The sequence below is a fragment of the Dioszegia hungarica genome (assembly GCF_025882075.1).
Source record: "Dioszegia hungarica strain PDD-24b-2 chromosome Unknown MKK02contig_5, whole genome shotgun sequence".
Lineage (NCBI taxonomy): Eukaryota > Fungi > Basidiomycota > Tremellomycetes > Tremellales > Bulleribasidiaceae > Dioszegia > Dioszegia hungarica.
In genome coordinates, this window is record NW_026515767.1 from 511,232 (window position 1) to 538,128 (window position 26,897).

The 26,897-nt window shown below is 57.0% G+C and overlaps 12 protein-coding genes across 12 annotated transcripts; 6 read left to right on the top strand and 6 right to left on the bottom strand.

Annotated features, from left to right (window-relative positions):
- Positions 1-21: 21 nt before the first annotated feature.
- On the bottom strand, positions 22-1,789 carry MKK02DRAFT_22101 (Scramblase-domain-containing protein; the record flags this gene model as incomplete). The annotated part of the gene is made up of 12 exons (XM_053086517.1): positions 22-454; positions 505-541; positions 593-614; positions 670-806; positions 856-918; positions 976-1,061; positions 1,106-1,147; positions 1,215-1,303; positions 1,368-1,479; positions 1,523-1,578; positions 1,631-1,661; positions 1,707-1,789. Coding segments are annotated over 12 exons (1,191 nt in total), but the record flags the coding sequence as incomplete, so codon positions are not given.
- Positions 1,790-2,549: 760 nt separating this feature from the next.
- On the top strand, positions 2,550-4,049 carry MKK02DRAFT_41944 (uncharacterized protein; the record flags this gene model as incomplete). Its single annotated transcript, XM_053091782.1, has 2 exons — positions 2,550-3,193; positions 3,251-4,049. 2 exons carry the CDS (start codon positions 2,550-2,552, stop codon positions 4,047-4,049), a joined length of 1,443 nt encoding a protein of 480 aa, XP_052948694.1.
- A 452-nt stretch (positions 4,050-4,501) lies between these two features.
- MKK02DRAFT_41945 (uncharacterized protein) lies at positions 4,502-5,503 on the top strand (the record flags this gene model as incomplete). Its single annotated transcript, XM_053091783.1, has 2 exons — positions 4,502-4,571; positions 4,617-5,503. 2 exons carry the CDS (start codon positions 4,502-4,504, stop codon positions 5,501-5,503), a joined length of 957 nt encoding a protein of 318 aa, XP_052948695.1.
- A 682-nt stretch (positions 5,504-6,185) lies between these two features.
- Positions 6,186-7,279, top strand: MKK02DRAFT_31203 (uncharacterized protein; the record flags this gene model as incomplete). Its single annotated transcript, XM_053088231.1, has 3 exons — positions 6,186-6,225; positions 6,282-6,637; positions 6,797-7,279. The coding sequence occupies 3 exons, from the start codon at positions 6,186-6,188 to the stop codon at positions 7,277-7,279; spliced, it is 879 nt and encodes a 292-aa protein (XP_052948696.1).
- A 259-nt stretch (positions 7,280-7,538) lies between these two features.
- On the bottom strand, positions 7,539-9,220 carry MKK02DRAFT_22070 (60Kd inner membrane protein-domain-containing protein; the record flags this gene model as incomplete). The annotated part of the gene is made up of 4 exons (XM_053086514.1): positions 7,539-7,991; positions 8,035-8,148; positions 8,193-8,607; positions 8,652-9,220. Coding segments are annotated over 4 exons (1,551 nt in total), but the record flags the coding sequence as incomplete, so codon positions are not given.
- A 1,556-nt stretch (positions 9,221-10,776) lies between these two features.
- Positions 10,777-11,349, bottom strand: MKK02DRAFT_41949 (uncharacterized protein; the record flags this gene model as incomplete). Its single annotated transcript, XM_053091784.1, has 1 exon — positions 10,777-11,349. One exon carries the CDS (start codon positions 11,347-11,349, stop codon positions 10,777-10,779), a length of 573 nt encoding a protein of 190 aa, XP_052948698.1.
- An 848-nt stretch (positions 11,350-12,197) lies between these two features.
- Positions 12,198-13,903, top strand: MKK02DRAFT_31206 (acyl-CoA dehydrogenase/oxidase; the record flags this gene model as incomplete). Its single annotated transcript, XM_053088232.1, has 10 exons — positions 12,198-12,291; positions 12,338-12,410; positions 12,458-12,521; positions 12,572-12,699; positions 12,751-12,794; positions 12,838-12,929; positions 12,981-13,175; positions 13,221-13,456; positions 13,503-13,736; positions 13,786-13,903. 10 exons carry the CDS (start codon positions 12,198-12,200, stop codon positions 13,901-13,903), a joined length of 1,278 nt encoding a protein of 425 aa, XP_052948699.1.
- Positions 13,904-13,975: 72 nt separating this feature from the next.
- MKK02DRAFT_22082 (mitochondrial carrier domain-containing protein) lies at positions 13,976-15,145 on the bottom strand (the record flags this gene model as incomplete). Its single annotated transcript, XM_053086515.1, has 6 exons — positions 13,976-14,224; positions 14,262-14,450; positions 14,496-14,657; positions 14,709-14,824; positions 14,874-15,030; positions 15,080-15,145. 6 exons carry the CDS (start codon positions 15,143-15,145, stop codon positions 13,976-13,978), a joined length of 939 nt encoding a protein of 312 aa, XP_052948700.1.
- A 284-nt stretch (positions 15,146-15,429) lies between these two features.
- MKK02DRAFT_21687 (translation elongation factor Tu) lies at positions 15,430-17,193 on the top strand (the record flags this gene model as incomplete). The annotated part of the gene is made up of 9 exons (XM_053086449.1): positions 15,430-15,493; positions 15,540-15,717; positions 15,766-15,781; positions 15,828-15,968; positions 16,019-16,082; positions 16,126-16,482; positions 16,526-16,690; positions 16,728-16,879; positions 16,924-17,193. The coding sequence occupies 9 exons, from the start codon at positions 15,430-15,432 to the stop codon at positions 17,191-17,193; spliced, it is 1,407 nt and encodes a 468-aa protein (XP_052948701.1).
- A 430-nt stretch (positions 17,194-17,623) lies between these two features.
- On the bottom strand, positions 17,624-18,863 carry MKK02DRAFT_31209 (uncharacterized protein; the record flags this gene model as incomplete). The annotated part of the gene is made up of 4 exons (XM_053088233.1): positions 17,624-17,983; positions 18,032-18,726; positions 18,776-18,793; positions 18,845-18,863. 4 exons carry the CDS (start codon positions 18,861-18,863, stop codon positions 17,624-17,626), a joined length of 1,092 nt encoding a protein of 363 aa, XP_052948702.1.
- An 803-nt stretch (positions 18,864-19,666) lies between these two features.
- MKK02DRAFT_21747 (BRCA2, oligonucleotide/oligosaccharide-binding, domain 1-domain-containing protein) lies at positions 19,667-22,696 on the top strand (the record flags this gene model as incomplete). The annotated part of the gene is made up of 8 exons (XM_053086460.1): positions 19,667-20,936; positions 20,969-21,050; positions 21,088-21,342; positions 21,374-21,659; positions 21,692-21,979; positions 22,015-22,347; positions 22,383-22,538; positions 22,571-22,696. The coding sequence occupies 8 exons, from the start codon at positions 19,667-19,669 to the stop codon at positions 22,694-22,696; spliced, it is 2,796 nt and encodes a 931-aa protein (XP_052948703.1).
- A 169-nt stretch (positions 22,697-22,865) lies between these two features.
- Positions 22,866-25,946, bottom strand: MKK02DRAFT_41955 (uncharacterized protein; the record flags this gene model as incomplete). Its single annotated transcript, XM_053091785.1, has 13 exons — positions 22,866-23,264; positions 23,296-23,344; positions 23,378-23,672; positions 23,704-23,881; positions 23,915-24,016; positions 24,049-24,334; positions 24,367-24,486; positions 24,518-24,595; positions 24,629-24,811; positions 24,844-25,095; positions 25,127-25,252; positions 25,287-25,662; positions 25,706-25,946. 13 exons carry the CDS (start codon positions 25,944-25,946, stop codon positions 22,866-22,868), a joined length of 2,685 nt encoding a protein of 894 aa, XP_052948704.1.
- Between the last annotated feature and the right edge of the window lie 951 nt (positions 25,947-26,897).

Genomic DNA, 26,897 nt, shown 5'->3' on the forward strand with positions numbered 1-26,897 from the left:
TTGATTGACTGCTTCTCCCGTCTAGCTCCCCCAATCACCCCATCCTCCGCCGTCCCCTCCTCCGCCTCCACCGCCAAACCACCCCGAATCGTCTCCGCCCCCTTGCTGGCCCCATGGATCCTGCATGACCTCCTCGTCCGCATCGCCGACCCATCCTTCATCCTCTGTATATCCCTCCATGCCCTGTCCATCATCTCGCCTTCTCATACCCAATCCATCCTCGGCCCCCCGCGGGACGTCCGGACTTGGGTCTTGACGCCCGCCGTAGATCTGCTCATCCTCGCTCCCACCTCGTCCCCCGAAAGCACCAGCAGCACCTGCTGCGCCCGCCGCGCCACCGAGCCCCGGCCCACCAGGCATGTCTCCCGCAGAAGGCGTTCCGTCCCCTCGGCCATTGTTGATATCGGTGGATCCGTCGCCTCCGCCCCACATCATGAAGGGGAACCCGAAACCGCTGTCACTGTCAGCTCACGCCGCCATATTTAGCAGGTGCGTCGAGCTCACCCGCTTCCCGAGTGCCGGGAGAAGTAGTCAAAGTCAACTGATCATAGTCAGCTTTACGCACAAGTTGTGACAAGGGAATGCAGCTCACTCGATACTGCCGTTGCCAGTGCCTAAGAGTCGGTCAGCTGATGCTATGCGGGGATGTTCACGCCCTTCCCAGCTTACCATAGCCCGTTGATCTAAGGTCAATCCACCTTCCGTCGCTTCGGGCATTATGAGACTTTGGCCCTGCACAGTAACATCTGCGCCTGGCGGCAAGTCGAGCTCGGTTCCAGCCGAGTCGAAGCGAATCACGTATTGTCCTGGCAAAGTCAACTCATGCAGTGCTGACAATCAGGTCACCCTACGTACCAGTATCAGTGAAGAGCTCTCGACCTATTCCGCGAAAGTTTCTGTTGATTGATGCTACTAGACCTGCAGCAGGTCAGCTTATACTCACCCGCAGACGTAGCTATGGAGGTTGGAGCTCACGGTCGTCTTTGTCCTTCAACCAGAAGTCCCACGCCAAGAAGCCCGAATCTATCCTTGCGAACTGGCGGAACGCCTCGTCATCCTTCCTGTCATCGTGAGAAATGACCAGATAAGTGGAGGAGTCGCTTACGCCTGGAACACATTGTACCGTCTCCGCCACGGATGCCATTCCCTGATCAATGAGCGCTCTGAGCTGCGGTCTCGAAATACAGAAATACAGAGTCCAAAAAGCAACTCACTGTTGCGTCTCCCCCACTAGTCTGCTGTCCGCACCTTCCGCAGCATGGACGAACATTTTCGAGTTGATGAACTGGAACGGCCGCCTGACCTATATAGTGTGAGCTGATTGCCGTGCATGCCTATTGCAAGAGATTAAACGGTCGGAAGCTCACCCATAGAACTGGATTTCCCGCCTTGTCCATGATTGTAGCCTTGAATGGCCGATGCGTACGGAGTGTCTGCCTCGCCAGCACACCTAGTATTGACTGTTCCTCTTCGGCCAAGCTCAATGGTCAGCGTGGGGTCTACCATAGTGTAGAGTACTCACAATCCGACAAGTTCTCCAGCGGTGTTATGTATGGCGTATCTATTTGCTTGCTCGTACTGCGACGTGAGCTTGATCCCCAGGGCGTAGCTGGGGATTTGGCAGACTCACTCCCATGAATACGTTCAACATCTCTATCTGCCTAGACGCAATCAGCCACATCCAGCTCAGCTTATGAAGATCTTACCTGACTATCACGAGAGCATCATTCGCGAGCAACTCCCTGGCGCCGTGACTCTCAGTCAAGACCCCGTTGGGATCGGGCGGTACAACGACGAGCGACCTGGACGTTGTCGCTTGAGGATTGGCAAATGCTGGTGGGGGCTGAAAGTCTGGGATATCCACATGAGGGGTAGGTCTGGCAGCCCGAGCTCGTGCCGGGCGAACATGACCTTGGGGCACTGTTATATCAGCTCAAGACCGAGCGAAGACTCCGAGCGAAGGGCAAACTAACCACGATCTTGCTGTCGGAGAAGGAGGGGCGTGGTCGCTATTGCTCTTCTTTGGAGGGCCAGCCTACTCGGTCCAGCCACACTGGCAGCTCTGATGCTGCGTGTAATCATGGTCGGCGGACAATATGGGATGATAGATGGTTGACTGCTCGCTCATGAAGCTGAAATCTGCAACGACGAGAGCCGCTCGGCGCCGATGACGACAGCGTCTCATCCGTGCGTATTTAGGGGGTGACGTTTCAGATTCACATTCCTGCCTTTTGTATCCGTTTCATCTTAGCTTGCCGTCGATATCGCCGCCTCAGCCACGCCCTGGGCGTTCTGACGATACGGTTTGACGTACACATATCACCGGCTGAACCAGCCGTGGTAGCACACAAGATCCCAACATAGCCCATCATGCCCCTTCGAAACGACACTACCCTTATATCATCCTCCTGCTTAGAATCACGTTGGACCGCTGCCGTCATCGCCGCCACCGGTGCCGGCAACTGCCTAAGTGACCCCGGATCAGGGATGTGGGGCACAGTCGGTCGGTCCAACGACCACCCCTTATAGCAAGAGCTGCAGCAGGCAAGATGAACCTGTCTTTCCCCATCTCACACGCCAACTTCCTATCTCCCACATCCCTTGTCCACGACTCGAAGCCGCCACCGAAACCCGCCATGAGCATGTTCAGCCACAAGCCCGTGGTGGAGGAGCCAGACAATGTCATCCTCCACGAACCATGGCCTATGCCGGAGAACGTCGGCCCGAACCACTGCGCGCCGGGCAGCTCTATTCTCATCCAGCCGGAAGAGGAGGCGGAAAGCAGTACAGGGAGACCGAGGCGGTTCAGCATCCTTGGAGGGAGGCGGAGCAGCCGGGCATCATCAGTTGGCAGCTCCTCCAAGGGCCGCAGGTCCTTCTCGGAGGGACTAGCAGGCGGGAAGCTATTCGACTCGAACCCCTTTAGCTTCAGCGACGTGCCGACGTGTGCGGCAGAGATCAAGCCGCCCACTGCGGCGGAGCGGGAGAGGTCTGGCTCGCCCTCGTCCTTGCAGCAGCGAGAGAGCTCGCTCCGTTTCGGCGCGCTTCCGCACCGTCCACCAGAGCTGAAGAGGGCGTCGAGTATCACTATTGGAGTGTTGAGTCGAGGGAATATGCTAGCGGAGCAGAACGGCGGAGGAGGCGGAGGAGGACCGCCAAGGAGGGCGCCAATTCCACGACCTGTTGTCTCCTCGTGAGTGAGAATTCTGCGGGAAGAGGATAGTCCCCCAACATCTGCTGATTTTCACAGTGAGCCAGAACCCGTCGACCTCGGCGTCGTGGTCAAATCCGGCGCGAAGAAACTCTGGGGAAACGTCCGCTCGTCCATATCCAGCAGTCCATCGTCGAGCTCCCGCGCGTCCGACACCTCACCCGCTCGCTCAAGCAGCAGTCTAGGCGGCTCTCCTGCTCGCTCCCCAGCAACATCCCTCAGCCCCGCTCCTTCCTCAGACACCAGCTCTCGCCGGTCCGCCTCTCCCAACCCCTCCATACCAGACTCGGTCCCTCCCCCTGCGCCCTCAGAGGAGTTCGCCAAGCCGCGGGGAGGAATGGGGTTGACGGCGGTGACGGAGGAGTCGGGAAGTGGGGCCGCTACACCCATTGCAGGGAGGGGCGGAAGCTCTCTGGGGCTGGAAAACCTACATCTCAAACTGGAGGGCGTGACGAGTACTCCTCCGGCCCAAGGCGGAAATCGATACCGCGAGTGGTCTCGCTCACCGCCGGCTTCTCCCTCGGATATCACACGGACGGACTCGCCAAGTCTCAGACACCCCGACCCCTCCAAGCGTGCGCCTAGTCCTCCACCACGCCCAGCCGACCGAGAAGGAGCAGAGGAAGAGGCGGAGAGGACAGAGGTGGCGGAGGCATTGAGGAACACAGGGACTGCGGAGCCTAGTCACGGTCCGCGGTTGCACAGAAGCGCATCATTTGGGGCGAACGACTATGCGGCTCGCGGGGAGGAGAAGGCAGCCGATATGGCGGAGAGGATAGGCAGAAATGAGACGAGGGAATCGGCGATTATGGGATACCAAAGAAGGGTGGGCGACTGAGCGGATGAGTCGTGGGCGTTGACCGTTGATCGGAGTACCTTGCTAGTAATGTAAGCTCAGTCTGCGGGAGAGTTAGTACTCATGCTGCAGATGAGGTCAGAGCGATTCACTAGGTTGTCTTCATATCGAAACAGGACCACTCCTGAACCTTCCAACGACATTCTCACTCAGTCTTCCCTTTGCAACGGCGTCGAATGAAGCAGCAGATCTCAGCACCACATGCCCTCGTCCGAGCATTCACAGCAGTTGCCGCGGAGGACGGAAGTGCCACTGTCGACCATGACCGGTGACCGCTGGACATCAGGCACAAGGCACCAGACTGCCACTCACCGTGTTATATCGTGTATCCCGCCACTCCTCATTCCTTCTTTCGTACCTTGATTTTTGGATCATACGGGCTACCCTTTGACTTCTCACAACTGATACCACTGCTCAACCTCTTCATCTCCAACATGGTTCAATCCTCTATTACCGGTACAAGCAAGAGGCGCATAATCGTCACCGCGCACGATACCACCATCGGTGAGTCGGCTGGCTCGCATCAGGCCGACCCAGCTGATATGGTAGTCACCCCCATCCCTCATGCTCATTCCCCCCTCTTCCACCCCTGCTTTAACGAGAAGCACCCAGAAGACGTTATCCTCCGAGCCGATACCGATAACCCACAAGACGACAACCTCTGCTTCTACGCGTCGATGCCCCTCCTATGCTCCCTCTCGGGCTTCTTTGACGGCCTACCTTCCCCCTCGTCCGGAGACACGACAGACGACACACCCATCATTACCCTTCCCTACGCGTCCACATCCGGGCTGGCGGTCTTCCTCCGTGCCATTCACGCTCCCACCACATCCCAGGCCCGCCTACCTCGGAGCGCAATCACTTGCGAGTCGATATGCACCGCAGCCATCATCGCGCGCGTATACGACGTCCCGCAAGTCTGCGAGGTCCTGGGCAGCTATGTGGAGTCCCGAAAGAAGCTGTACAGCCCTTTTTTGGCTTACACTATTCGGGCGATGGGCGACGATATCATCCCGCTCGCTCATGCCGCAAGAGCTACCGCCGGTCTCGACATCTCCACCGCGCCACCGGTGATCCTTGACCTCCTACGTCAATACGCCCCAGATTGCCTAGCTCTACTGCACACAATACATGCGAGAGGCCGCTCGGCTATGACCACCTTTCACACGATGCTCGCTAAAACCACCACGGACAGCTTCTACGCCGGATCCCATACCCCGGACGAGAGGTGCTTTGAGGCACGAAAGGGAGACCCTGTCATCGGGGTCATGGAGCGGCTGCGAGAAGCAAAGACGGTGGAGGAGATACAGGCGGTGGCGGAGAATCAGTATGGACTGCAGTGCCGATCATGCCTCGCAGGGGCGACCAGGCAATTCAATCTCAGTCTTAGGTGGCTGTGGAGCGCCACCGCGGAAGGATGGCTGCGGGATTGTTAAAGAAGATATGGCAATTCTAAGGCGAGATATGGGTGGGTATGGCGCGGGTTTAGAGGTCGTAGCCGTTGATATACTAAAGTATACTTATGTAGCGTATCTGATAGCCCCTACAGCCACTGTGCAATGACCGACCAGTCTGCGTCAGTGACAGCCCCGGCCGCTTAGTTCGCAGATCGCGCGGGTGGCGAATTGCAAGCGGATTTCACTCAAGCCCACTTTATAACGAAGTGGAGGAACGATACCTATGATTGCCATTTTGCCACATTCTCACAATCTTCAATCGCGAAAGTGCTTGTACATGCAGAGGTATCGTATTGACCGCCAGAATAAGTGCTAGGGCAGCATGACCTGGGGGACTGCGCGCCAAAAGCGGTGAACGAGCATAGCAAGATAGAGAAGGGGGGAGGCCCGAGCGCTCCCGCTCGGACCCTCTGGTAACCATTCGCAGTGATCGCGCACAGACTGATCATGTTTCCTTGCTTCCTCCAGCCCCTATAAATTCAACAAACCGACTCGAAGTTCTCGTCATCAATGTATATCACTCCTAAATTGTCATGTCCAGCCCATCCGACCACGAACAAGGTAGGACAGCCTTATTACATACCTGTTCCAGGCTTACGATCTCTCAGATGATCGTGTCGCGTTGAGGATAGCGATAGGAGGTTCAGAGAGTGAAGGGACCATGGATGACGAGCACATGACGGATAAATGTGATGAGTCTTGTGAGCACCGCATCACACATACTTGAGCCTTATGCATCCCGGCTGACACTCTACAGCGCAATCAGACGCTCCGATGAAGAACGAAGCCGGCTTCCACCGAGACTTTGACGTCCAGCACCCGGGCGATGTCATCCTGCGGAGCGACCAGGACACCTTCTTCTACTTCAGTCAAGAGATCTTAAAGGACATATCCCCCTTCTTCCGATACAACACATCGCCCACGCCCCAGGCCAACGCGAACTCGCCTCGGATCATCCCTGTACCGAATATCTCCGACGCCGGGCTCCGGCTCTTCCTCATGACGTGCGGAACCTCCGAATGCAGCTTCACACACGAGTATGAAGATCCCAAGGAGGACGCCGGAGAGATACTCGACGCAGCAGTACTCGCCCGCGATCTGTTCGCCCCACAGGTGCACTAGGTTCTGAAGGAACGGGCTATCAACGGGGACTTCGAAACCGACCACCCAGCATGGTCGTATCTGCCATTTGCCATCGCATCCCTCGGAGACGATCAAGAAGAGATCGAAGCGTCGGCGATCGGAACGGCCATACCCAAGTACGACTTCGAGCGCTTCGAGACCGATAGCGCCGTAATCAGAGAATGCATGGTGAAACATGCTCCTCAGCATTGGTCAGACTTGGTCGACTTCCACAAAAGGCGCGCTTCCGCACCGGAGCGATTTCGGAATATGATCGTCAGCAAGATCGACGCTGGCATGTTCACCCACAAATGCCTCAACAAAGGCGAAGGGAAATGGATCCGTGCCCTATTGCAGACCGCAAAGAGTACTGTCGAGGCAGTCGAAGCTGTCATCGGACCTCGCTGGGGATCGGTATACTGGGATCTCGACGAACCAAAGCCATACGAGGTGGAACACGCTTGCTGTCAGCGTCGGATCAAACGCATATTCCGCCCGTACGAGGACTGGTTCGAACGGACGATCCGCGAGTACCGTCTGCCGGGCAACGATTACACCCGGCTTCCCGATTACGTCCTGTTGGGCGGTGGCGGGCCGCCGGGGATGAAATTGCTTTACGAGGCGCATAATTGACACGTAGCTCTGTTAGCAATTCCATAAATCGTCAAGAGACCCTCATTCAGCATAGCGATACCCTCCATTATTAGTGAGACCTTTCGTAAATTGATGTGCAGACAGCCATGTATCAGCATATAGTATATGAAGCGAGTCTGTTCGCTTCCGCAGGTACACGCATAAAGCTTGCGATCGTTACGAGGCTGAGTTGTTTGGCCAGCAACACGCGCCGGGGTACATACCAGCAAGATCGATAGAGCCTGCCTCCCAGCTCCTATCACTGCCTCATTCTCTTCTCCCTCGCTGCCGCTACTCTCCGCGCTTTCGCTTCCTCCTTCCCGCTCCTCTCCGACCCCGCCGTCTCCTGCCAGCTCACCGAAGGCGCAGGTACCGTCGGTGTGCTGACACCTGGCGCCGACTTCTCCCTGACTCGCTCCACCATCAACGCACTCCCTTCCCTCATCCCACTTTCCCGCTCCTTCACATCCAGTGACGCCTGATGTTTCGCCTTGGCCTCCTGCCATGCTGCGCCCTTGGTAGACAAGGTCTCGCGGAGCGCCTTCCATGTCTCGGCATAGCTCGGCTGTTTTGGCTCTGCCGTACCGGCGGGGAGAGGCGGTGCGGGTGGGGGAGAGGGGATGCGGAGGAGGGACTTGACGAAGGGTTGGCGAAGGAGAACGGCTTGGAAGAGGGAGTACAGGTTGGTGAAGGTCCAGTAAAAGAGTACCGCCTGATTGTCAGCTAGTGCAACCCATGTGTCTTGCGTCACTCACAGCGGGCATCTTGCCAATGAACGGGATGGCAACGACCGACATGACTGTCAGAGCGTTCTTGAAGTGGCCCATGTTGGGGTTGGAGTTCATGGAAGCCGTACCGTCTGCGCCGACCTGAAGCTATCAGCTTGGTCACATTGGACGGGGAAAGGACTCACCCTAAGAACGAGATTGGTGAAGATCATACTGGTGATCGGCAGGATGAAGTATGGATCCGGTACCGTCAAGTCCGATACCCAGCCGAATCCACCATCCTTCAGCTGCGGCAGCGGCAGGTCCGCCAGCTTTCTCAGCGAGTAGAAGAAGGCGAGGAAGAATGGCATCTGAATAAGCGGCATGAGGAGGGGTCGGAATGGCGAGACGTTGTTCTCCTTCATCAACTTTTGGAGTGTGCCGAGGACGACCTGCTGCGCCTGAGGGTCGGCCGCTGCCTTGGCGGCGTTGAGGCGGGTGAAGAGAGCCGTCATCTGCGGTTGGACCGCGGCGAGACGGACGTTGTGAGCGGTCAGGCGGACGATGAGGGGGAGGAGGCAAAGACGGAAGGAGACGGCAACAACAGCGATGGTGCTCCACCTGAACATAAGCGATACTCCGCAGAAGGTGAGGACATTACGTACCATGGCAAGCCGGTCAGAGTGTGACCAGCGACCAACGCATCCCGTACCCATCCAGCGATATTAAGATATCCATGTTCCAATCCGAGCAGACTCAGATCTGACACCTTCATTGCCGCGTGCACTGCCTCTGGAGAGTGAAGCACCTCCGACAGCGACATTCCCGAGTTTGTCACCAGCTCCTCCAGCGTTGGCACAGATGGGAGCGCTGGTGCCTGGGGCAAGAGTCCGGGATCCGTCGTGACCGCGCTTGGCAGTGAGTCGATCTGGGGTGCGATGGATGATGAGGTGCTGGATGTGACGGGAGTCGCATCCGCGGGTAGAGCTGTGGATGGGAGGGATGAGGCGGAGGAGGTGGGCGCAGTAGAGACCGCCGGCTGAAGATCGGGATGGGGGCGCGACAGTATAGGGTCATGCTGGGGAACGCTCGCTACCGGCTCGACTGGATTTGTACTGCCGACTGAGCCGAAAGGATTCCATGAGAACGCTCTGGAGCCCATACCCAAACCTCCCATGGATAGCGGACCGGCGCGAGGTGGACATATCGGTCTCTTCCCGAGAGCAATGCCGGAGATCTACGAAATGAGCGGACGTCCGGCGCTGGAATCTTCAGCACTAACGCTGGGTGCGGCTATGCGGGACGAGCTCGCTCTAGCAGCTGCAGTCGCTGATCGGGCGGCCGACAGAGCTCTCAGCATGGTCGAAGGTGATATAGAGGTAGATGGTCAGACGCAGCAAGGCAAGCAGATCTCGAGTGGACTTTTGAGAGCTGACGTGGTATTCTCAACAAACCCAGGCCTGATCGACATCCATCTGTACTCGCTTCACTGTTGCTAACCTATATACATTGATGATACAACCACGAACTACCATACTTACGATGTATCGCAGTATACGTGGTCAACCAGGATATCGCCGGCTGATAATTACTTTTGACGGCTTTCAAACACGCCTTACAACTCACCCCGAAGTCGTCGTTGGCAAGCTCCTCGAACTCATCCATGGTCTTGATCCCCGCCAAGCGTTTATCTACCTGCACTGGATCGTCTGGGTCGCCCTCCGTATCTTCCTCCTCACACTTATCGCACTGGTCGTAATGTTCCAGCTGGTCCACCTTGGCCTGAAAGCGGGAAGGGGCAAGCGCTCGACGAAGATGCACGTCCTGCAACAGCATCCAATACTGCGGGCCGTGTCGCTGGATAGCGAGCGCGACGTACTCTGGGATTTCCGTGATGTCGATGTCCAGTGTAGACTTGATAGTGTCGTAGATCTGGGAGCTCTCGTTGCTGATTACCCAGATGGCGAGTTCGACCAGGTGTGCGCCCCGAGCCGGAGTCAGGGCCTCGATGAGGATGCGATATATGATGGGGACATCGTACATCTTGCCGATGTGCGCCGCGCCGATGATGCCGGCGGCCCCCCGAGATGAACCGTGAAGGGTGAGGGGTAGGATTTCGGTGATGGAGTTGATGGCATGGAGGAATGTGACGAGACCGGCAGTGGTTGTGCCATGGAGGGGGATGAGGGGGGTACCATCGACGAGGTCGGCAGCTGAGGGTTCTGGCAAGGTGCCAAAGAAGGAAGATAGCTCTTTCAGTAGGCCTAGAATGCAGTTTCTGCCTCGCATCGGCTAGGAGGATGATGTCGCCCGTTTGGCGCTCTTCATAGCCTGGATGAAAGCTCAACGATGGCTGTCCATCCGCTGGACGATCAGCTCGTACCTTCCTTGGTGATATGTTGACGGACTCACGACTCTGAACAGTAGGGTCAGACATTGCGGGAGGAGAGGGAGGGAGAAATGAAGAGCGCTGGTGGGAGAGGGTATGCGAAGGGGTTCGGGAGTCGAAGGTATCGAGATCGCTTGCAGCTGTCTTAGCTCTCAGACGCGTTCTGTGATTGTACAAGTGATGCTGCGACTGTGACTAGCTGTGACTGTAGGGCTGAGGGGTCCGCTTCTCAGATGGAAAGATGATGGACAAGCGAGAGTTGGAACATGTCGGAGCGATGCTGAAGACGCGCAGCTGCAGGTGGTCTGGGTTTTGTTTCCGCCTATATACAACTCAATCATGACTTTACTCTATACGACCAGTGCTACTTGTAAAGATCATCTGCCCCCCATCTCGACCTACTAATACTCCCCAGCGAACTCTACCAGCTCATCCACGGCCTTATCATACCAACGCGAGGCGCAATCGATACAAGCCGAGCACTCCAGGCCATAATCCCTCTTCTTCACGGCCACAATCTCCTCCATGCTGTCGGCCTTGGCATACATCCCTCCGATCAGCGCGTCCAGTTCCATACACGGCTCCGAGCATGCGGTCCATTCGGGCTTGAGGTGCGGCTGAGAGGACTCCGTATACTCGTGTGCGAGGTGATACTCCGTGGAATCCCTGAGCCACTTTCCGGCGTGAACGCGACGAATTCCCGCGATACGCCGTAGATGGAACTCGAGGAGGCGCGTCCATTCCGCAGGTACCAGCTCCTTGAGGGTATCCACGATGTACTTGTCCGCGAACGCGATTGGATACGCCAGGGTCGCCTTGGCCGCCTCGGCCACCCGGAAGGGCATGCCGGCAAGCGCCCATATCGCGTATGTGAGGTAGGCATTGTCTGCGCCTGGTGCTCGCGTAGTATCGCTGAGCACCCGGTAGACGCTCGGGACTTGGTAGAGTCTCGCCGCCGTCACAGCATCGATCATGTTGGGACGATGTATGCTGTCCCCTCCGGCAGGTCGTCACCCTCGCTAATGTCCCGAATTGCCCGGAGTAGAAGGTAAAGCCCGCCACCGATATGCTGGGGACGGGAATGACCGTGGTACCGCCGACGACATCCTTAGCCGATGGGGCAGGAAGGGTGGCGAAGAAATTGCTGAGAGCTGATAATAGGGGGAGGGAGAAGTAGAAAAGCGACCACCGGTTGTTCGCTGGTGACGAGTATCACGTCGCCAGGGTTTTTCACGGTTTCACCGCAAATGGAGGGTGGAATGTGTATTTATTGGTCGGATCAGCAGCTGGAATGCGTCAGCACGTACGAAAGACCTTTACAGACGCAGTAGGCACTGACTGGTCACGGAATCCCCCTCCGACATCTTGTCTGAGCTCTTTCCCAGGTTGACGATGATCGTGGGGCGGCTTCGGGAAAGGGGTCAGATATTACTGGCGTCATTAGCCAAGCGCGCCACAGGTGGACTCAGGTCGCTCACCATAGGGCAGAATTGCCCAATAGAAGAGTCTATCGATGTGCGTATGCAGCGTAGCTCAGAAGAGCGACGGAGAAAAGGTACAGTAAGCTGACCAGAAGCGCGGAAGGCGCGAGCGAAGTCGAAACGAGGAATGCGGAGCTGCATCTTTCCGTCGGAACTGCTGCGTTACGGCATCGGGTTTGACCGGTGGAGTTGGCCGGTAACTGAAAGCCGGCGTATTTTGTCCTATATAAAGTGAAGAGCATCGACAGCGCTCACAGATCGTACACATCTTGCTCAAGCCCATCACACGCTACACTAGTGACGCTCCTACACATTCACACGAAAATCAGCACACATCAGCCATGTCCCGTTTCCTCACTCAAGTATCGACTGGTCTTGCTCGGCGCGCGGTCGTAGGCGCGCAGGTCACTGCGCCCGCATATCGATACGCCTCCAGTACGTCCGCCTCGCGACGCAGGTATCATCAAGACTGACACGATAGACTTTGCCAAATTCGACTGGGAGGACCCATTGAACCTCGCCTCTTTGTTGACCGATGAAGAGCAAGCTATCCAGTATGTCTGCCGATCGTTCACAAAGAATTTTCAGCTGACATATAAAGCGAGACTGCCAAAAACTATGCGCAGACCAAACTTCAACCTCGGGTGATTGAGGGCTACCGGACGGTGTGTCCTCACGTCATTGCAGAGAGATGTGCCGAAGCTGATCAGAGCAGGAGAACTTTGACGTGACGATGATGAAGGAGATGGGCGAGTTGGGTCTGCTTGGGCCTACGATAGAGGGCTATGGATGCTCGGGAGTCAGCAGTGTGGCGTACGGCCTGATTGCCAGGGAGGTGGAGCGGTGGGTCTAGCTTCTACTGGCTCTTGCCTGGACTCAGAGCTGATTGTGCAGAGTCGATTCTGGATACCGATCGGCCATGAGTGTGCAGTCATCATGTACGTCAATTACTATTCTCATCGGCCTCAACTGACACTTCAGTGGTCATGCACCCCATCAACGAATTTGGTACCGAGGCGCAAAAGGAGAAGTTCCTCCCCGGCCTCGCCTCTGGAGAGCTCATCGGGTGCTTCGTATGTCATCTTTTGGTCAAGTCTGTGGTGACCACATCGCTGACTTCCCAGGGTCTGACTGAGCCCAACCACGGATCCGACCCCTCCTCCATGGAGACTACAGCGACCAAGACCTCGTCAGGCTGGACCCTGAACGGCGGAAAGACCTGGATCTCGAACGCCCCGGTAGCAAATGTCTTCATCATCTGGGCGAGGGAGGTCATCGAGGGACAGAAGGGCAAGATCAGGGGTTTCGTCATTGAGCGGGTGAGCCTGATTGCCCGTCGTCTCTTAGCTCTATCTGACATCCAGGACACCGAGGGCTTGACCACCACCGCCATCAAGAACAAGCTGGCGCTTCGCGCCTCCATCACCGGTTCCGTCTTCCTCTCGGACGTCAAGCTTCCGAACGAGGCTCTGTTGCCCAAGTCTGGCGGTCTCGGCTCCCCCTTCTCGTGCCTCAACAGCGCGCGTTACGGTATCAGCTGGGGTACTATGGGAGCCCTCGAGGACTGTATCGACCGGGCGAGGACGTACGCCTTGGAACGGTAAGCTCCACTCTTTCGAACATGCTGCATCCGCTGATCATGTCAGGAAGCAATTCGGCAGGCCCCTCGCTGGTTTCCAGCTTCCCCAGAAGAAGCTCGCCGATGCCTCTACCGCGGCCACGCTTGGTCTTCTCGGCTCCCTCCAGCTCGGCCGGCTCAAGGACCAGGGCAAGTGGAGCCCCGACATGGTCAGTATGATGAAGCGCAACAACTGCGGGGCCGCTCTGGAGCACTCGCGAGTACTGCTTGATATTCTTGGCGGGAACGCGTGCAGTGACGAGTGAGTCTCATAGGTTTTCGCTTTGAGATTGGACGTGCTAACTTGCAAGATACCACATTGGGAGGCACGTCGCCAACTTGCAGGTCGCCAACACCTACGAGGGGACGCACGATATCCACGCTCTTATCCTCGGTAAAGCCATCACCGGCGAGCAGGCGTTCCAATGATCTCTGATTAACCTATTGTACGCTATTGTGCGCATGCATCTTGTAGGATTACTGGGGGAATGCATGGACGTCTCATCTGTCTACTTCTACACCAGTGTCATTCCGCTGGAAGTTGACCGCCCAGTCATAGATCCCCAAAAACACTGCACCGCCCAGCGATATAGCGATTGTTCTTGGTATCCACCCTCGGAAAAGTGCGCTTGCGCCTTCTTCGCGGAGGATGGCCATCAGACGAGGAGGGAATGAAAGGACGGATGGGGATCGTATGCGCGGCTGTGGAGTAGAGGATGTGGGATCTGGCATACTCGTCTGAAGAGTCAGCTTCGTCGTGAAAGGCTCAAGCCGACAGCGGACAGACCTTTGCTTCCAGCATGACTCGTGTCTTGACGACATCTAATGGTGTAGTCACCGCCCCGCCAAATCCACCTGCGATCATACCGCACACCGCAGCTTGTGCGGGTGAAGGTCTCCGACCGTCAAGGTATCGCCGAGACAGCTGGGTCTTGAGGAACTCGTATAACGGGAACTGTATTGACGTGAACGGTATCTAAAGAATCAGCACCTTATCCCGCGACGAGCCTGGTACACTCACTTCACGTCCTATGGTGATCCCAAAACCTCGGTAGAATCCCCTGATACCCTCAAATTTCCACGTACTCATCGCCGAGTGGATACTACTGCTCCCTTGGCCATACGCGCCAGTCTGCGTCCTCGATTTGACAATCTCAGTCGGGACCCTGATGAGGCATGATACCTGGTGGTCAGCTTATACTGGTGACGAGACCCAGAGAGCGGACTGACTGACGAACTCTGCGCCCGAGGCCGATATCATGTGGTTCAGACTTGGCGAGTCTCGAAGGAGCGGTATTGAGCGAGGGAAGACCTCTTTTAGATTCTCATATGTCAGGAAGAAGGCCGATGCTGCGCTTGTCAGTGTTGCTGAGTAGCCGATAAGGCGAGGAGGGCGTACCGCCTGGCGCGCTGCCCATCCCCACACTCCCTACCCCCCGATACACCCCTTTGAGCCCTCCGCTCTTGATGAAGCCCTGAGTGGACTGTACTCTCGTCTTGATGGTATCGAGCGGGAAGAACATGAAGTCCACCGCGATGCCGGAGATGGCTCCTGACTAGGCTATTGTCAGCTTTACGGTCCTATGGATGCGGAGATGAGCCTACCAGTAGAGCTCGTTGGGATGACGGGGGATTCCTCGCCAAGGAGGGGTTGACATCTGGGTCTGCCATATCGATGGGACCTCTCTCCAGGCTGCTTCCCTGTACTGTCACTGGATACTGACTGATGAGCGAACGACGTATAGACAGAGGTGGGAGTAAGTAGCGCGAGTGGACCATCTGCCAGCTGGATCGGCCGGTTATGCCGATGGGCGATCTCGTTCCGGGGGCGATTTGAGCCGCCACCAAAAAGCCACGTCATGCGTTCTTTGCCCGGTGCCTGTCACTTCGAATTCCAGAAAGAGCTCTCCCGATCTACTATATCACAGCTATAGACTGCTATATCATCAGCCATCATGATCAGGACAAGACTATCACAGGGCGTCTCAACCGCTATCCGCAGCGCAGAGGTATCACGGGGTGAGCTTGAGCTCTCCTATGCTGCCAGTTCTGAGCTGATCTCTAGTTTCCGCTCGACCTCTTGCCGGACCTTCCACCTCTTCGGTGGTTCGCTCCTTCTCGGCGAAGGCTACATTTTCCGTCCGCGCACCTCGGATCGCCGCTCTTGCTCCTCGTGTCGCTGCAGCTCGGTCGTACGCTTCGGAAGCCGGCGGCAAGTTCAGCCGATCGAAGCCTCATTTCAAGTGAGTGAAGGGGTCTGTGTTTCTAAAGACTTTGAGCTGATACCTCAGCATCGGAACCATCGGAGTGAGTCAGGAGCTATTAATACTCGGTCTCATAGCTGAAGATATAGCACGTCGATCACGGAAAGACTACATTGACCGCCGCCATCACAAAGCACTTGTCTGAGCAGGGCGGCGGAAAGTTCATGGACTACAGTCAGATCGACAAGGCGCCAGAAGAGAAGGCTCGAGGTATCACCATCAGTACCGCTGTGAGTACTATGTAACGGAACATATCTTCAAGGCGTAACTGACAACACAGCACGTCGAATATGAGACAAAGAACAGGCACTATGCGCACATCGATTGTCCCGGTCACGCTGATTGTACGTCTCCGCCTTGACCATCAGAGCTGCTGCTGACGAGCAGACATCAAGAACATGATCACAGGTGCCGCCCAGCTCGACGGCGCCATCATTGTCGTTTCCGCCACCGACGGTCAAATGCCCCAGACCCGAGAACATCTCCTTCTTGCCCGCCAGGTCGGCATCAAGAAGCTCGTCGTATTCATCAACAAGGTGGACCAGGTGGATGACCCAGAAATGCTGGAGCTGGTCGAGATGGAGATGCGCGAGCTGTTGAGCACATACGGTTACGATGGGGAGGGAACGCCGATTGTGATGGGCTCGGCGCTGGCTGCGCTGGAGGGGAGGGACGACGAGCGGGGTGTCAAGAAGATCGAGGAGTTGATGGCTTCTGCGGATTCGTGGTTGGATGTTCCTCAGCGTGAGTAGGAACTGCCGATGAGGTGGCATAGCTGACTTAGTAGGTGATCTCGACAAACCATTCTTGATGTACGTTGAGGACGTCTTTTCGATCTCGGGCCGAGGAACAGTATGTACCGGAAAGGTGGAGCGGGGCACTATCTTGAAGGGTGCGGAAGTCGAGATCGTCGGTATGGGACCGTCCATCAAGACCACCCTGACTGGTATCGGTAAGTACGAAGTTTGAAACCAGAGCTAATTATACAGAAATGTTCCACAAGGAGCTCGATCGCGGTGAGGCCGGAGATAACATGGGCGCCCTGCTGCGTGGTATCAAGCGCGAGCAGATCCGACGTGGTCAGGTCCTGGTCGCTCCTGGAACCATCAAGAGCGCCAAGAAGTTCAAGGCTCAGATCTATGTACGTTCTCGGTACACGCAAACGAGGCTGTGGCTGATATTTAGATCCTCACCAAAGACGAAGGCGGCCGATACACCCCCTTCATGTCCAACTACCGCCCTCAGCTTTTCATCCGCACGACCGACGTCACTGTCGCACTCACCTTCCCTGAGGGTACCGAGGGCGCGCACGAGAAGCTCGTCATGCCCGGAGACAACGTCGAGATGATGGGTGAATTGGTACACGATATTGCGTTGGAGAAGGGATCGCGGTTCACGCTGAGAGAGGGTGGGAAGACGATCGGGACGGGGTTGGTTTCGGAGGTTTACGCCTAGAGGGTGTATAGGGAGTGAAGGCCGCGGATGGCGGGAGTGTCAGGAATTGTACTAGAAGAGGGTAGGACGGAGGTTATGATCACGGGTGTAACGGGAACACTATATGCAGCTGCCATCTCCGCTCCAACCAAATCGACGCAGTCTGCTTTCCGAAAGACACATCATGCGAGACTATCTACCCTTCCTCCCATCCTGAGCCTCTTTCATCCTAATCTTCTCTCATCCCACTTCTGACGGGAAGGGCAGGGGGTGTTCTCAGGTACGCGCCTAGGAGGGTTACACGGAGCAGAGGGGTGCGACAGGGGTGTCTGACTTTGACTGGAGGAGAGTGAGGGGTTTGGAAGGGAGTGAATGGCTGGGTTGCACCAGCACTGTATGCAGCCAACTCCGCGCTGAGAATGTACGGAAGCCCCTGACCTCCAAGGCTGCATCATCCAAGACTATCTGCTAGTCCTCCTAATCCCAGTCTCCTCTCATCCCACTTCTGCTTCTCCCCCTTCATCTTCCCTTCCCATTTCTCCAGGATTTCTAATCCATCCTTGCCGATCCCACCGGCCCTCAGCAATTCTGACGTTTCTCTCACAGCGCCATCCACTTCTTTCAGCGCATCGTCGATCACTGCTGATGAGTGTTCGGGGTACAATGCGCAGACGAGTTCGTCGAAGGCGGTGATGAAGCTGTTGGAGCATTTGACTATGGCTCGACCGCGGCCGTTTGTAAGATCGAGGGAGGGCATGTAGCGCGGTAGGAAGCCATGAAGAATCTGCAGGAGCTGGAGGAGAGGTTTGATCTTGGGGTCAGCTCGAACAGAAATGCAAGGCAAATCGTCATGACCTACAGATTCGACAGTCTCCATTTCTGTTCTCGTGATCGTATCGCTCCCAAAATCCATAAGGTCATCCTCGTCCTCATCGTCGTCTTCCGCTTCACCTTGCTTCCCGCCTTCGTCCGCCCCACGGTCAGACGCCACCTCCATCCCCTCTATGCTCTCCTTGAACTCGCTCCAGGCGTCTTTGACCACCGCCGTATCCATCTTCCAGCGCCTGATGACCGCCTCCGCTTCCGTCGCAGATAGCGTATTCGCCAAGCTGTCAATACTGTCCCACACCAACGCGGTGTGGTGGAGGTAAGGATTCTCCTCATTCCCACTCCCGCTTGCTCCGCTCTGCGCCGACTCCAACAAGACATCCAGGAAGCGCACAGCCTCGGTGCAGATGTCCATGACCCCATCTCGCCATTCGTCCAGCATGACCCCGGCGCGGCCTTGGCTTGCAGCGACGAGCACGCAACTTGAGGCTTGGCATAGCTCGTTGGTGAACTTGTCGAGCTGCTGGAGGGCGGCGGGGATGGTAAGCGGCGGCTTAAAGGAGAGGGCGAGGGAGGTGGTGCTGTGCCGAAAGGATTTGAGGAGGTTGGACAGGACCAGAGGGAGGTCCGGGGGGAACGCGGCGGAGGAGTCGATGACGGGGTCAAGAGCGATCGATGATAGTGCGCGGATGGTGACGAAAATAGTAGCCTTTGCTTTGACCAGACCTGAAGGTATCAGCCAAATCCAGCAACTTTGCGAGTCCTTCTCACTCACGAGTCTCTAGCTCTTGGACTGCGACCGTCAGCTGTCAGGTTCTTCGGTGAGATTCGAGACTGAGCTCACTATCTGAAGCTGCTGACATCCTGACTGATGATCCTTCAGCTCGGCTGGCCTATAATGCTACTATGAGCTAGATAGATGGGTGGACGAAGGAGCTTCAGCTGTCGCAACATTTTTGGCTGGCTGCTAGACCACGTGGCAGTGACGCGACTGAGTTATTTGGCTCAACCGCCCGCCAGCTGCCTTCTTCCTTCCTCCCCTCTACCTTCTACCCTGTTATAGTCTGTTCACCATCACTGTAGCATAGAGCACAGAACGACTCTCAACCCATCCGCTTGTAACAAGATAGCCGCCTGAAGCCGATAGCACGAGACAGTAACGAGGGCGAGTTGGCGGCTTCCAGATCATCCGGATCGACAAATCTCCTTCGACGCCACCTCGCCGCGCTCTTCCTCCCCTTCAACATGGCGACCGCGGAGCAGATGGATGCTCTGCTAGAAGGGCTGAGTGCGGAGGATCTCGAGATGGACTACAATCCGGATGAGCCGGATGAGGCGGACGTCAAGGGAGACGAGGGAGGAGCGGATGTTGACCTGGGATTCGATGGTGAGCCAAATCGCCTGTATTCCGCAAGGCTAGTCCTGACTCATAGACTGCGCTCCATCCTTCTTTCCCGCCGCCGGCCCTTCCGAAACCCCCTTCGTCGGCTTCTACACCGGTCGACAAGCAAAACTCCCCCCTCCTTCCTCGGAGGCCTTCGCCAAGGTCCGCAAGATCTTTGACGAGGATTCGTTCCTTGCAGAGGTTGCGTCTACTCTACCCGCCAGTCAGTCGGGCAATAAACGGCCAAGGCTGGACAGTGCAGCGGAATCGGACAGTACCCGTATGCCGCCTCCTCGGGTCTCGGGCTTTGCGACGGGCGGAGGGAGAGCTCCACCGGGGATTTCTCCTTCTGCTCAAGCTGCTGCCGCCGGCATCCTGAGTAGGGCTGCGGAAAGTCCTCATCCCGTGTCTGCGGTCCCTCGTCCGCCGCCCAGTCCAGCTCGAAGCGGTTTCGCGAGCGCGACGGGTCGGGCGCCCCCTCCCATCTCGGCTGCTGCTGCATCAGCCAGTCACGCGCTACTTCGACAAGCAGACTCAGCCATCCCCGGCAGCTCAACCCCCACTCGCACCTCTGGACCGAGAGCTTCGATATCCGCTTCCTCTCCTCGTCCATCGGGCTTTGCCACTGCCACTGGCCAAGCCCCTCCGCCTATCTCCGCCTCAGCTGCTTCTGCGAGCCGAAAGCTCTTTGAGCAGGCAGAGGCGGTCATCCCCACCTTACGGTCATCCGGCCTCCCCACCCACAGCGGTCATACCCCTCCTCACATACCGGACCTCTTGGCCTCAGAGGTACCGTTCAGTCAAGAGTCCGGTCATTCTGCTTTTGACGACGACGCCTTCAATGCGCCTGCTCCTGATCCCGGCACGGGCAACTACTCGCTAGGTTTCCAGACTGGACGGGGCGCAGTCGTCGCTGCGCCGAGCGATGCAGCTCGGGCCAAGGCGATGGCGATGTTTGATAGTCCTGCTCCCGCGGGCGATCAGGCCGATACGCACCAGACGCCAGTGCGACAGGCACCCCCACTACCGTTCGCACCGCCCAAGTCAACCTTGCAAGCTCCATCGGGCTTTGCTACTGGTGCAGGCCGGGCTGTCGCAGGCCCAAGCCAGGCTGCGAGAGCAAAGGTCGGATCGATCTTTACGGACGATCCTGCTCGGACCGGTACACCACAGAACTCTTCGCAAGCCTTCATCACCCCTCGGCTCGCCACTCAGTCCCGGCAATCGGCGACGGGGCAGGCTTTCCGGACACCTCTGCGAACCACGACGAATACTCCCTCGGCTATGGCAGCGCCTTCCACGCCTGCAGCTCTTACCGGCTCGCCCGCTCCCCGCAAGTTCAAACCTATCGAGCTCGGAACTCCAGGACTGCTTCGTCGGCGGGTCGGTCTCGCCATCACGCCGAGTCAGCTGGGCAAGACGAGGACTGGCTTCTCTACGCCTTTCAAAACGGGTGTCAGCGCTTCACCGGCTCTGCCGAGGACGTCCATGCAGCCTGCACCTACTCCTGCGCCTGTAGCTCCGGTGGTTCAATCCGTCTTTGACCTGACTAGTGAGTCCACGCGTACGTCAGAGCTGATTCAGTCCCGTCCGATCGCCAGTCATACAGCAATGCCTGGCTCAAGCCACAGTATCACTCTATCCCTGAGCTAGTGGAGCTCGGCATGTGAGTGTTCTTGGAAGGAGCCCAGCTGACTGGATAGTCCCGACGAGATCTACCTTATGGAGCTGCGCTTTGCCAAGGCGTATCGCTTCGTCGCGGACGACGGCAGCGATCTCGGTCCCGCCGAGGCATACACCAAAGTCAAGGCTGCAGGTTGTACTTACGCCACCCAAGCCTGGGTCACGAATCATTGGTCGATGATCTTGTGGAAGCTCGCCGGGACCATTCAAGCCCAGTATGAGTTCTTTGAGCGACTCTGGCGGTGGGAGGAGGTGATCAATCAGCTGCTATACAGGTGAGCCCACCCTCGAGCGTAGCTGATTTAGATATGAGCGAGAGTACGGACGAGCGGAACGGCCCATCATCCGTCGTATACACGAGCACGACTCTTCGCCTAGTCTGCCCCTCGTGCTTGTCGTTACGGCCATCGTTCGGCCGCCACCAGAGTACAAGGAAGAGGGCGACAAGGACGACCCGGCGCCGATTCGGCCGTTCTTGGAGCTCACGGATGGGTGGTATCAGATCTCGGCGCAGGTGGATGACTGTCTCGCTCGAGCAATCAACAAAGGGAAGATCAAGGTTGGGAGGAAGCTAGCTGTGACTGGGGCGAAGGTAAGTACTACCCCAACTAAGCTGACGTGCAGCTCGAATCCAGCGGAGAAGGCGTCGACCCGCTCGAAAGCCTCGACAAGACGCTGCTATCCATTACGGGTAACTCGACGCAGCTAGCCCGATGGGATGCCAAACTTGGACGGCAGAGCGAGCCATTCGTATCGGGTCTATCGAGTCTCAGTGTCGACGGAGGCGTCATCAGTCTAATGGATGTGGTGATTGAAAAGATGTTTCCGGTGGCGTATACCACGGCGGATAAGGGAAACAAGGAGGCGCCGTGGGGCGAAGAGGAAGAGCGGCAGCGTCAGGACGCTTGGACGGTGCGTTTTCTTCTGCGACGAAGCTGATAAGATAGGAAAAATACTCTGCAGAGTCGACCAGGCTTCAAGGCGAAATGCGCAAACAGCTTGAACTGATTGAGGATATGGTGGGCGCTTTATGTTCGGCCGCAGAGGGCGTCGAGGGCGGTCATGGCGGAGGTGAGTCAAACTCCTGGGCAGAGCTGACCATAGGCTATCCTTCCGACAATGTCGACCAGATCTTTGATTCGCTGCTCGAAGCGAAATCTATCGATTCAAGATTGCGGACTATGGCGTCCTCGACACTGCTTCATGTGGCCGCTTATGGGCGGACCTACTTTGAGCGGGAGGCGTCGAATGGGTATCTAGAGGTGGAAGCGGAGCTTCAGGTGAGCTAGCTTTGAGAGCTGTAGCTGACCTTCAGGTCCTATGCCCACCTCGACAAGTCAGGGACTTTCGGATCATCCGGTTCAGGGATGCCAGGCGTGGAGAGAAGGCGCCATGCCGAGTGGGAATGTTGAATGTTTGGGATGTCAAGGCGCTGGGCGAGGGCGCACTGGAAGAGGGCAAGAGATATATGGTGAGTGCAAGGTAGAACTCTGCTGATGTCAGGTCGCGAATCTCATGCCTGGCCGTGCGGGGGACTGGCGGACACCTCAACCTCGACCCGATGGATCCAAAGCCGAGATCTACTTTCACACGCGCAAGGACACGCGATGGCAGGCGATCGATATCTGAGCGTCGATGTCAAGGAGACTGTAGCAAGTACTGTGTATAATCAATTCCTATGTATAATGCATTTAGTTTAACTTTGCTACACAGATGTCTCGTTTCAGATCGTTATATACAGCTACCCTAATGTCCACAGATAGTACCCCAAAGACCAAAAGATGACGAAAACCCCAAACTACATCATGTTGAAACCAGTCGACGATGAAGAGTTGTTGGAAACATTGAGATTCGCCATGTGCGTGAGATCCGGCATTGACGCGGTGAGCTGGGGGAAGCCGCAGCCGTCGCCAAAGTGGGACGAGGTGACGGAGGAGATGGACGAGACGGAGGAGCTTGGTCGGTGGTGGCGGCGGGAGACGTCTTGTAATGAGGGAGGGACGGCGGTGGGGAGGTCCTCTTCGGAGAGCTGGAGCTGATTATGTGTGGGGATGCTGACCGACATTCCGAGAGTGGGAGAGGGAGCGGCGCTGCTGCTGGATAGGACCGAGGGACGCAGGACCGAGATGGCGACCCAGTCGTCAATCCAGGTTTTGATGATCTGAAAGAGGCCAAAGCTGGACGCGCTTTTGAGTGTCTGGATCAGCCCGGTCATGAGATGAACTTACAAAGTCGCGCATGATCTGCGAGGTCAAAAAGCCCGCTCGAGTGACCAGCCTGGATGTCAGCCAAGTCCGAAAGCCGACCTACGATCTCGCAGCCCCCTCATCCGCCTTGGTGGTCTGCAGCCCATCCAGCACACTGCTAACCCAGGCACCCAACCGCTCCAACGCCCTTCCATCGCATGCGCCTTCCAGCCAGTCCCTAAACCCCAACAATACCTGCTCGATGGTGTCCTGCTCGCAGCTGCACGATAGAGCGCATTGATCGGCGATACTTTTCATGTCGAGCTGATCCCATGCGGCTGCCATCTGGTCCACCTGGGACGGGCTGGTGATGATGGGGAGTAGCGCAGTCGAGAGTTGTTGGAGGTCCACGCAGCGGTCTGGGATCAGCACGGCTATGGTAGTACTCACGCATGAGGTGGGCTGCGCGGAGAGCCAGCTCGGTCTTGGTCTGCGAAAAGTCGGTCGAGCAGATGGAGAGGCAATTGCCAACAGACGCTTCCAGGCGTGTCGCCAATCCGCGAAGGCTCTCCTGGACTGGCTTGGAAGGCGGGCGCTGCAGGTTGGACGTGAGGACGGCGATGATGTGCTGAGCATCAGGCAAAGTAGTAGCGATACTCACGTTGTAGGTCAGAGCCATTCCGTCAGACACCATCCGCGAGACGACGGGATGATGGCAGACCCGCATCCAGAGGGGAGTAAGAAGTCCCCAGAACTCGTGCAACTATCGTCAGCTCTATCCCCAGCGAGACTCACGTTGACGTCGAACCGGTCAAACTGCTGGTTCCGGACACTGCTGACCAACAGCTCTTGGTGTCTGCAAAAGGCGTTCCAAAAGTCGTAGACCTGGTCGAGGCGTATCACCGGACCAAAGTCATAGGCATTGTTGATGACTGGGAAGCCTGGGAGGTCGTAAACCGGCATGGGCATCAGCGGGGCGTTGGAGAACGGCGACGCAATGTCCGAGGTGGTATGACGGCGGCCAAAGGCGGGACGGTTGCTCGAGGTTACGAATTGGGTCGTCGGCTTGCGATCAAACGTGCTGCTCGTTAGCGCCACCTTGGGTAAGCTTACAAGATGTGCTCATCATCCTCTTCCTCGCTGTCCTCCAGCTCCTCCATCTCTGCATCATCGTCATCGGTCACGTCGGCTTGAAAGGTCATGCTACCATCGCTTGAGGCAACGTGCCATTGTCTACATCAGCCACCTTCAGGGAGAGACTCACCCGCTAGAGTCGCCGAACCGGTTGAGTCGCTCCGCTTCGATGGATACGGCGGGGCGAAGAGAGATGTAATGGTACTTGCTGATTGTCAGTTAGGTTCTTGCAGTAGCTCACCTGTTGCCACGGACTCCCAACCGTCTCGTCTTGATGCCCGGAAAGGCGTTTCTGACGGCCTTGCCGAATGACGCCGAATTGATGGCTCGGACGCCATAGTCATCACTCGCGGCAGTGTAGGAAGCGTAAAGACCTTGACGCGGGACGGTATGACCCGACGAGAGGGTATAGCTGAGTTGGAGCCTGTCATTAGCTGTGTCTATACATCTACTCACCACTTCTTGACCCAGGCAGACTTGGCCTTGTCCTGCTGAGATGCGCTGGGGAGCGCCCGCATCTCTTCTGCGGCAGTGTTGAGCAGATGCCGGACCGTCTCCTCGCGCTCGACCGCGGTGCCTTTGAGACGGTCATTCTCGAAGGAAAGTCGCTTGGGATGACCGAGGAGCGATGAGCTGCGGTACTTTCTCGACAGCACCGGGTTGGGATTGGCGCGGACCGGCGAGAAGGAGGTGACGTTGGAGGCGGATCTGACATCAGCTTGAACAGCGGTGAACTTACCGTCTATGGTGGAGAGTAAGGCGGTTGAGGTTGAGGGGTTGCCCGATCGATGTAAGCGGCGTCGAGTACCCGTTCAAGCTGGAGTTGGAGTTGACCAGAGCGGACAAGTCGTCATCTCCTTCAGACCTGTTCGGTCAGCTTGGGCGATATAAGGACTCACCTCTCGCTCAGACTCTCGCTCCTCTCCCGTCGATCGTACGGGCCTACCCGACTCGAACTTCTCATCCTCCCCAGGCGGCCCAAGCTCTGGGTCTGCACGTGCAGCTTGGGCGGGATAGGGCTGTCTCGACCAGCACCCAGACCGACGTTCTTTGAAAAGGCAGGCCAGCTGTCGAGCGGCGGCGAGATCTTGTGGAGACCTGCGACAGACGAGATGGACGATGTGCGAGAGTGCGAGTTGGGATGGGTAGGTTCGGGCGGACAGTCGACGTAGAGTCCCGAGTAGCTGGACGAGAGGGAGCTGAGCGAGGATGCGGAGGTTGCGTGGTGCAGGGGTTTGGGGTAGGCGAAGGGGGTGTAGCTTGGGGCTGCCGATCCTGAAACGTCAGCTTGGATATATGAAACGAGTGACTGGCTCACCTGAATACTCGTATGGAGGGCCAAATCCGCGCTCCCCGTCGCCTTCGCCAAACAGATCAGGCATGCTCCAGTGGGCTCCTCCCATATCCTCCTCGTCCCCTGCTGCAGGCGCCATCACACTTGGCCCCAGGCCATAGTGGGAGAGGGAAGGGATCGGCTCGTCCGGAGACTGTAGCTTTGGCGAGACTTGGCCGTCTGATTGGAGAGTATAGTCGTCTAGCGACGTTGGGAGATGCGACATGGTAAAGGTGTAGCTGGGGAACAAGTCGAGCAGTCCAGCTGTCGACGGCGGTGAGGAAGGAGCGGAATGTGTAGGAGGTGTCGTCGTTGAGGAGGAGTTGAGAGGGAAGGTGTCGACCAGCGATGATGTATATAGAGTCGAGGTGAGATCTGTATGATAACAGTTAGATCAGGACGGGATGACGATGAGATCCAAGCGGGAGAAGCGAGAAGCAGCACACAATCTTGGTGCCTGATTTGCTTGGTGCTAGTCAATCTGCGGTTCCTGACCGACACACAACTACCAGGTACAGACCGAGAAAGGGGTACCCAAGTTGCGCATAAGAGCAGCGAGGGCGATCATTAGTAGCCCAGTTAGTACAGATGAAACAGGGGCGCCAGCGATACTCACCCCTCGCCCGTTCCTGGCTGGTTGTCACGGTCCTCGGCGTCATGCAGTATCCATCTCCGTTCTCCGCTCGGTCCTCGGACCACTGTCGTTCCTGGCGCTCGGACCCCCGATACACTGGCAGGAGATAGCGCCACTCCGCGTTTCATGATACGGTTGCTCACCTGTGAAACGTTGAGGGACACTCCGGACCTATATCGGATGTAGTTATGGATGTGACAGGCTGAGATGATCAGCTCAAAATCATAACTCAATTCAACACTCCGCTCGGGGGATTGAAGCCAAACAGCGAGATGAAACAAGCGGGGTAATATGCTTCAATGCGTGCTGAGTCACGGGGGTGTAGGACATCGGGGAAGATCGGGTGATCTCGTCTTTGCGGCTGCCTCTCGCAACGGAGTGAAACCGTAAAGCCCTCCCTAGTACACTGATCTCGAACGCATGCGTCTCATCAGTATCGCAGCGCAAGCCGTCACCACCTGCACCCGGTACGGTAACACATTGCATCTATGTATAAATTAGAGCGCCGCAGCGAGCTCCTCAAGCAGACCCTAGCTCGTCAGC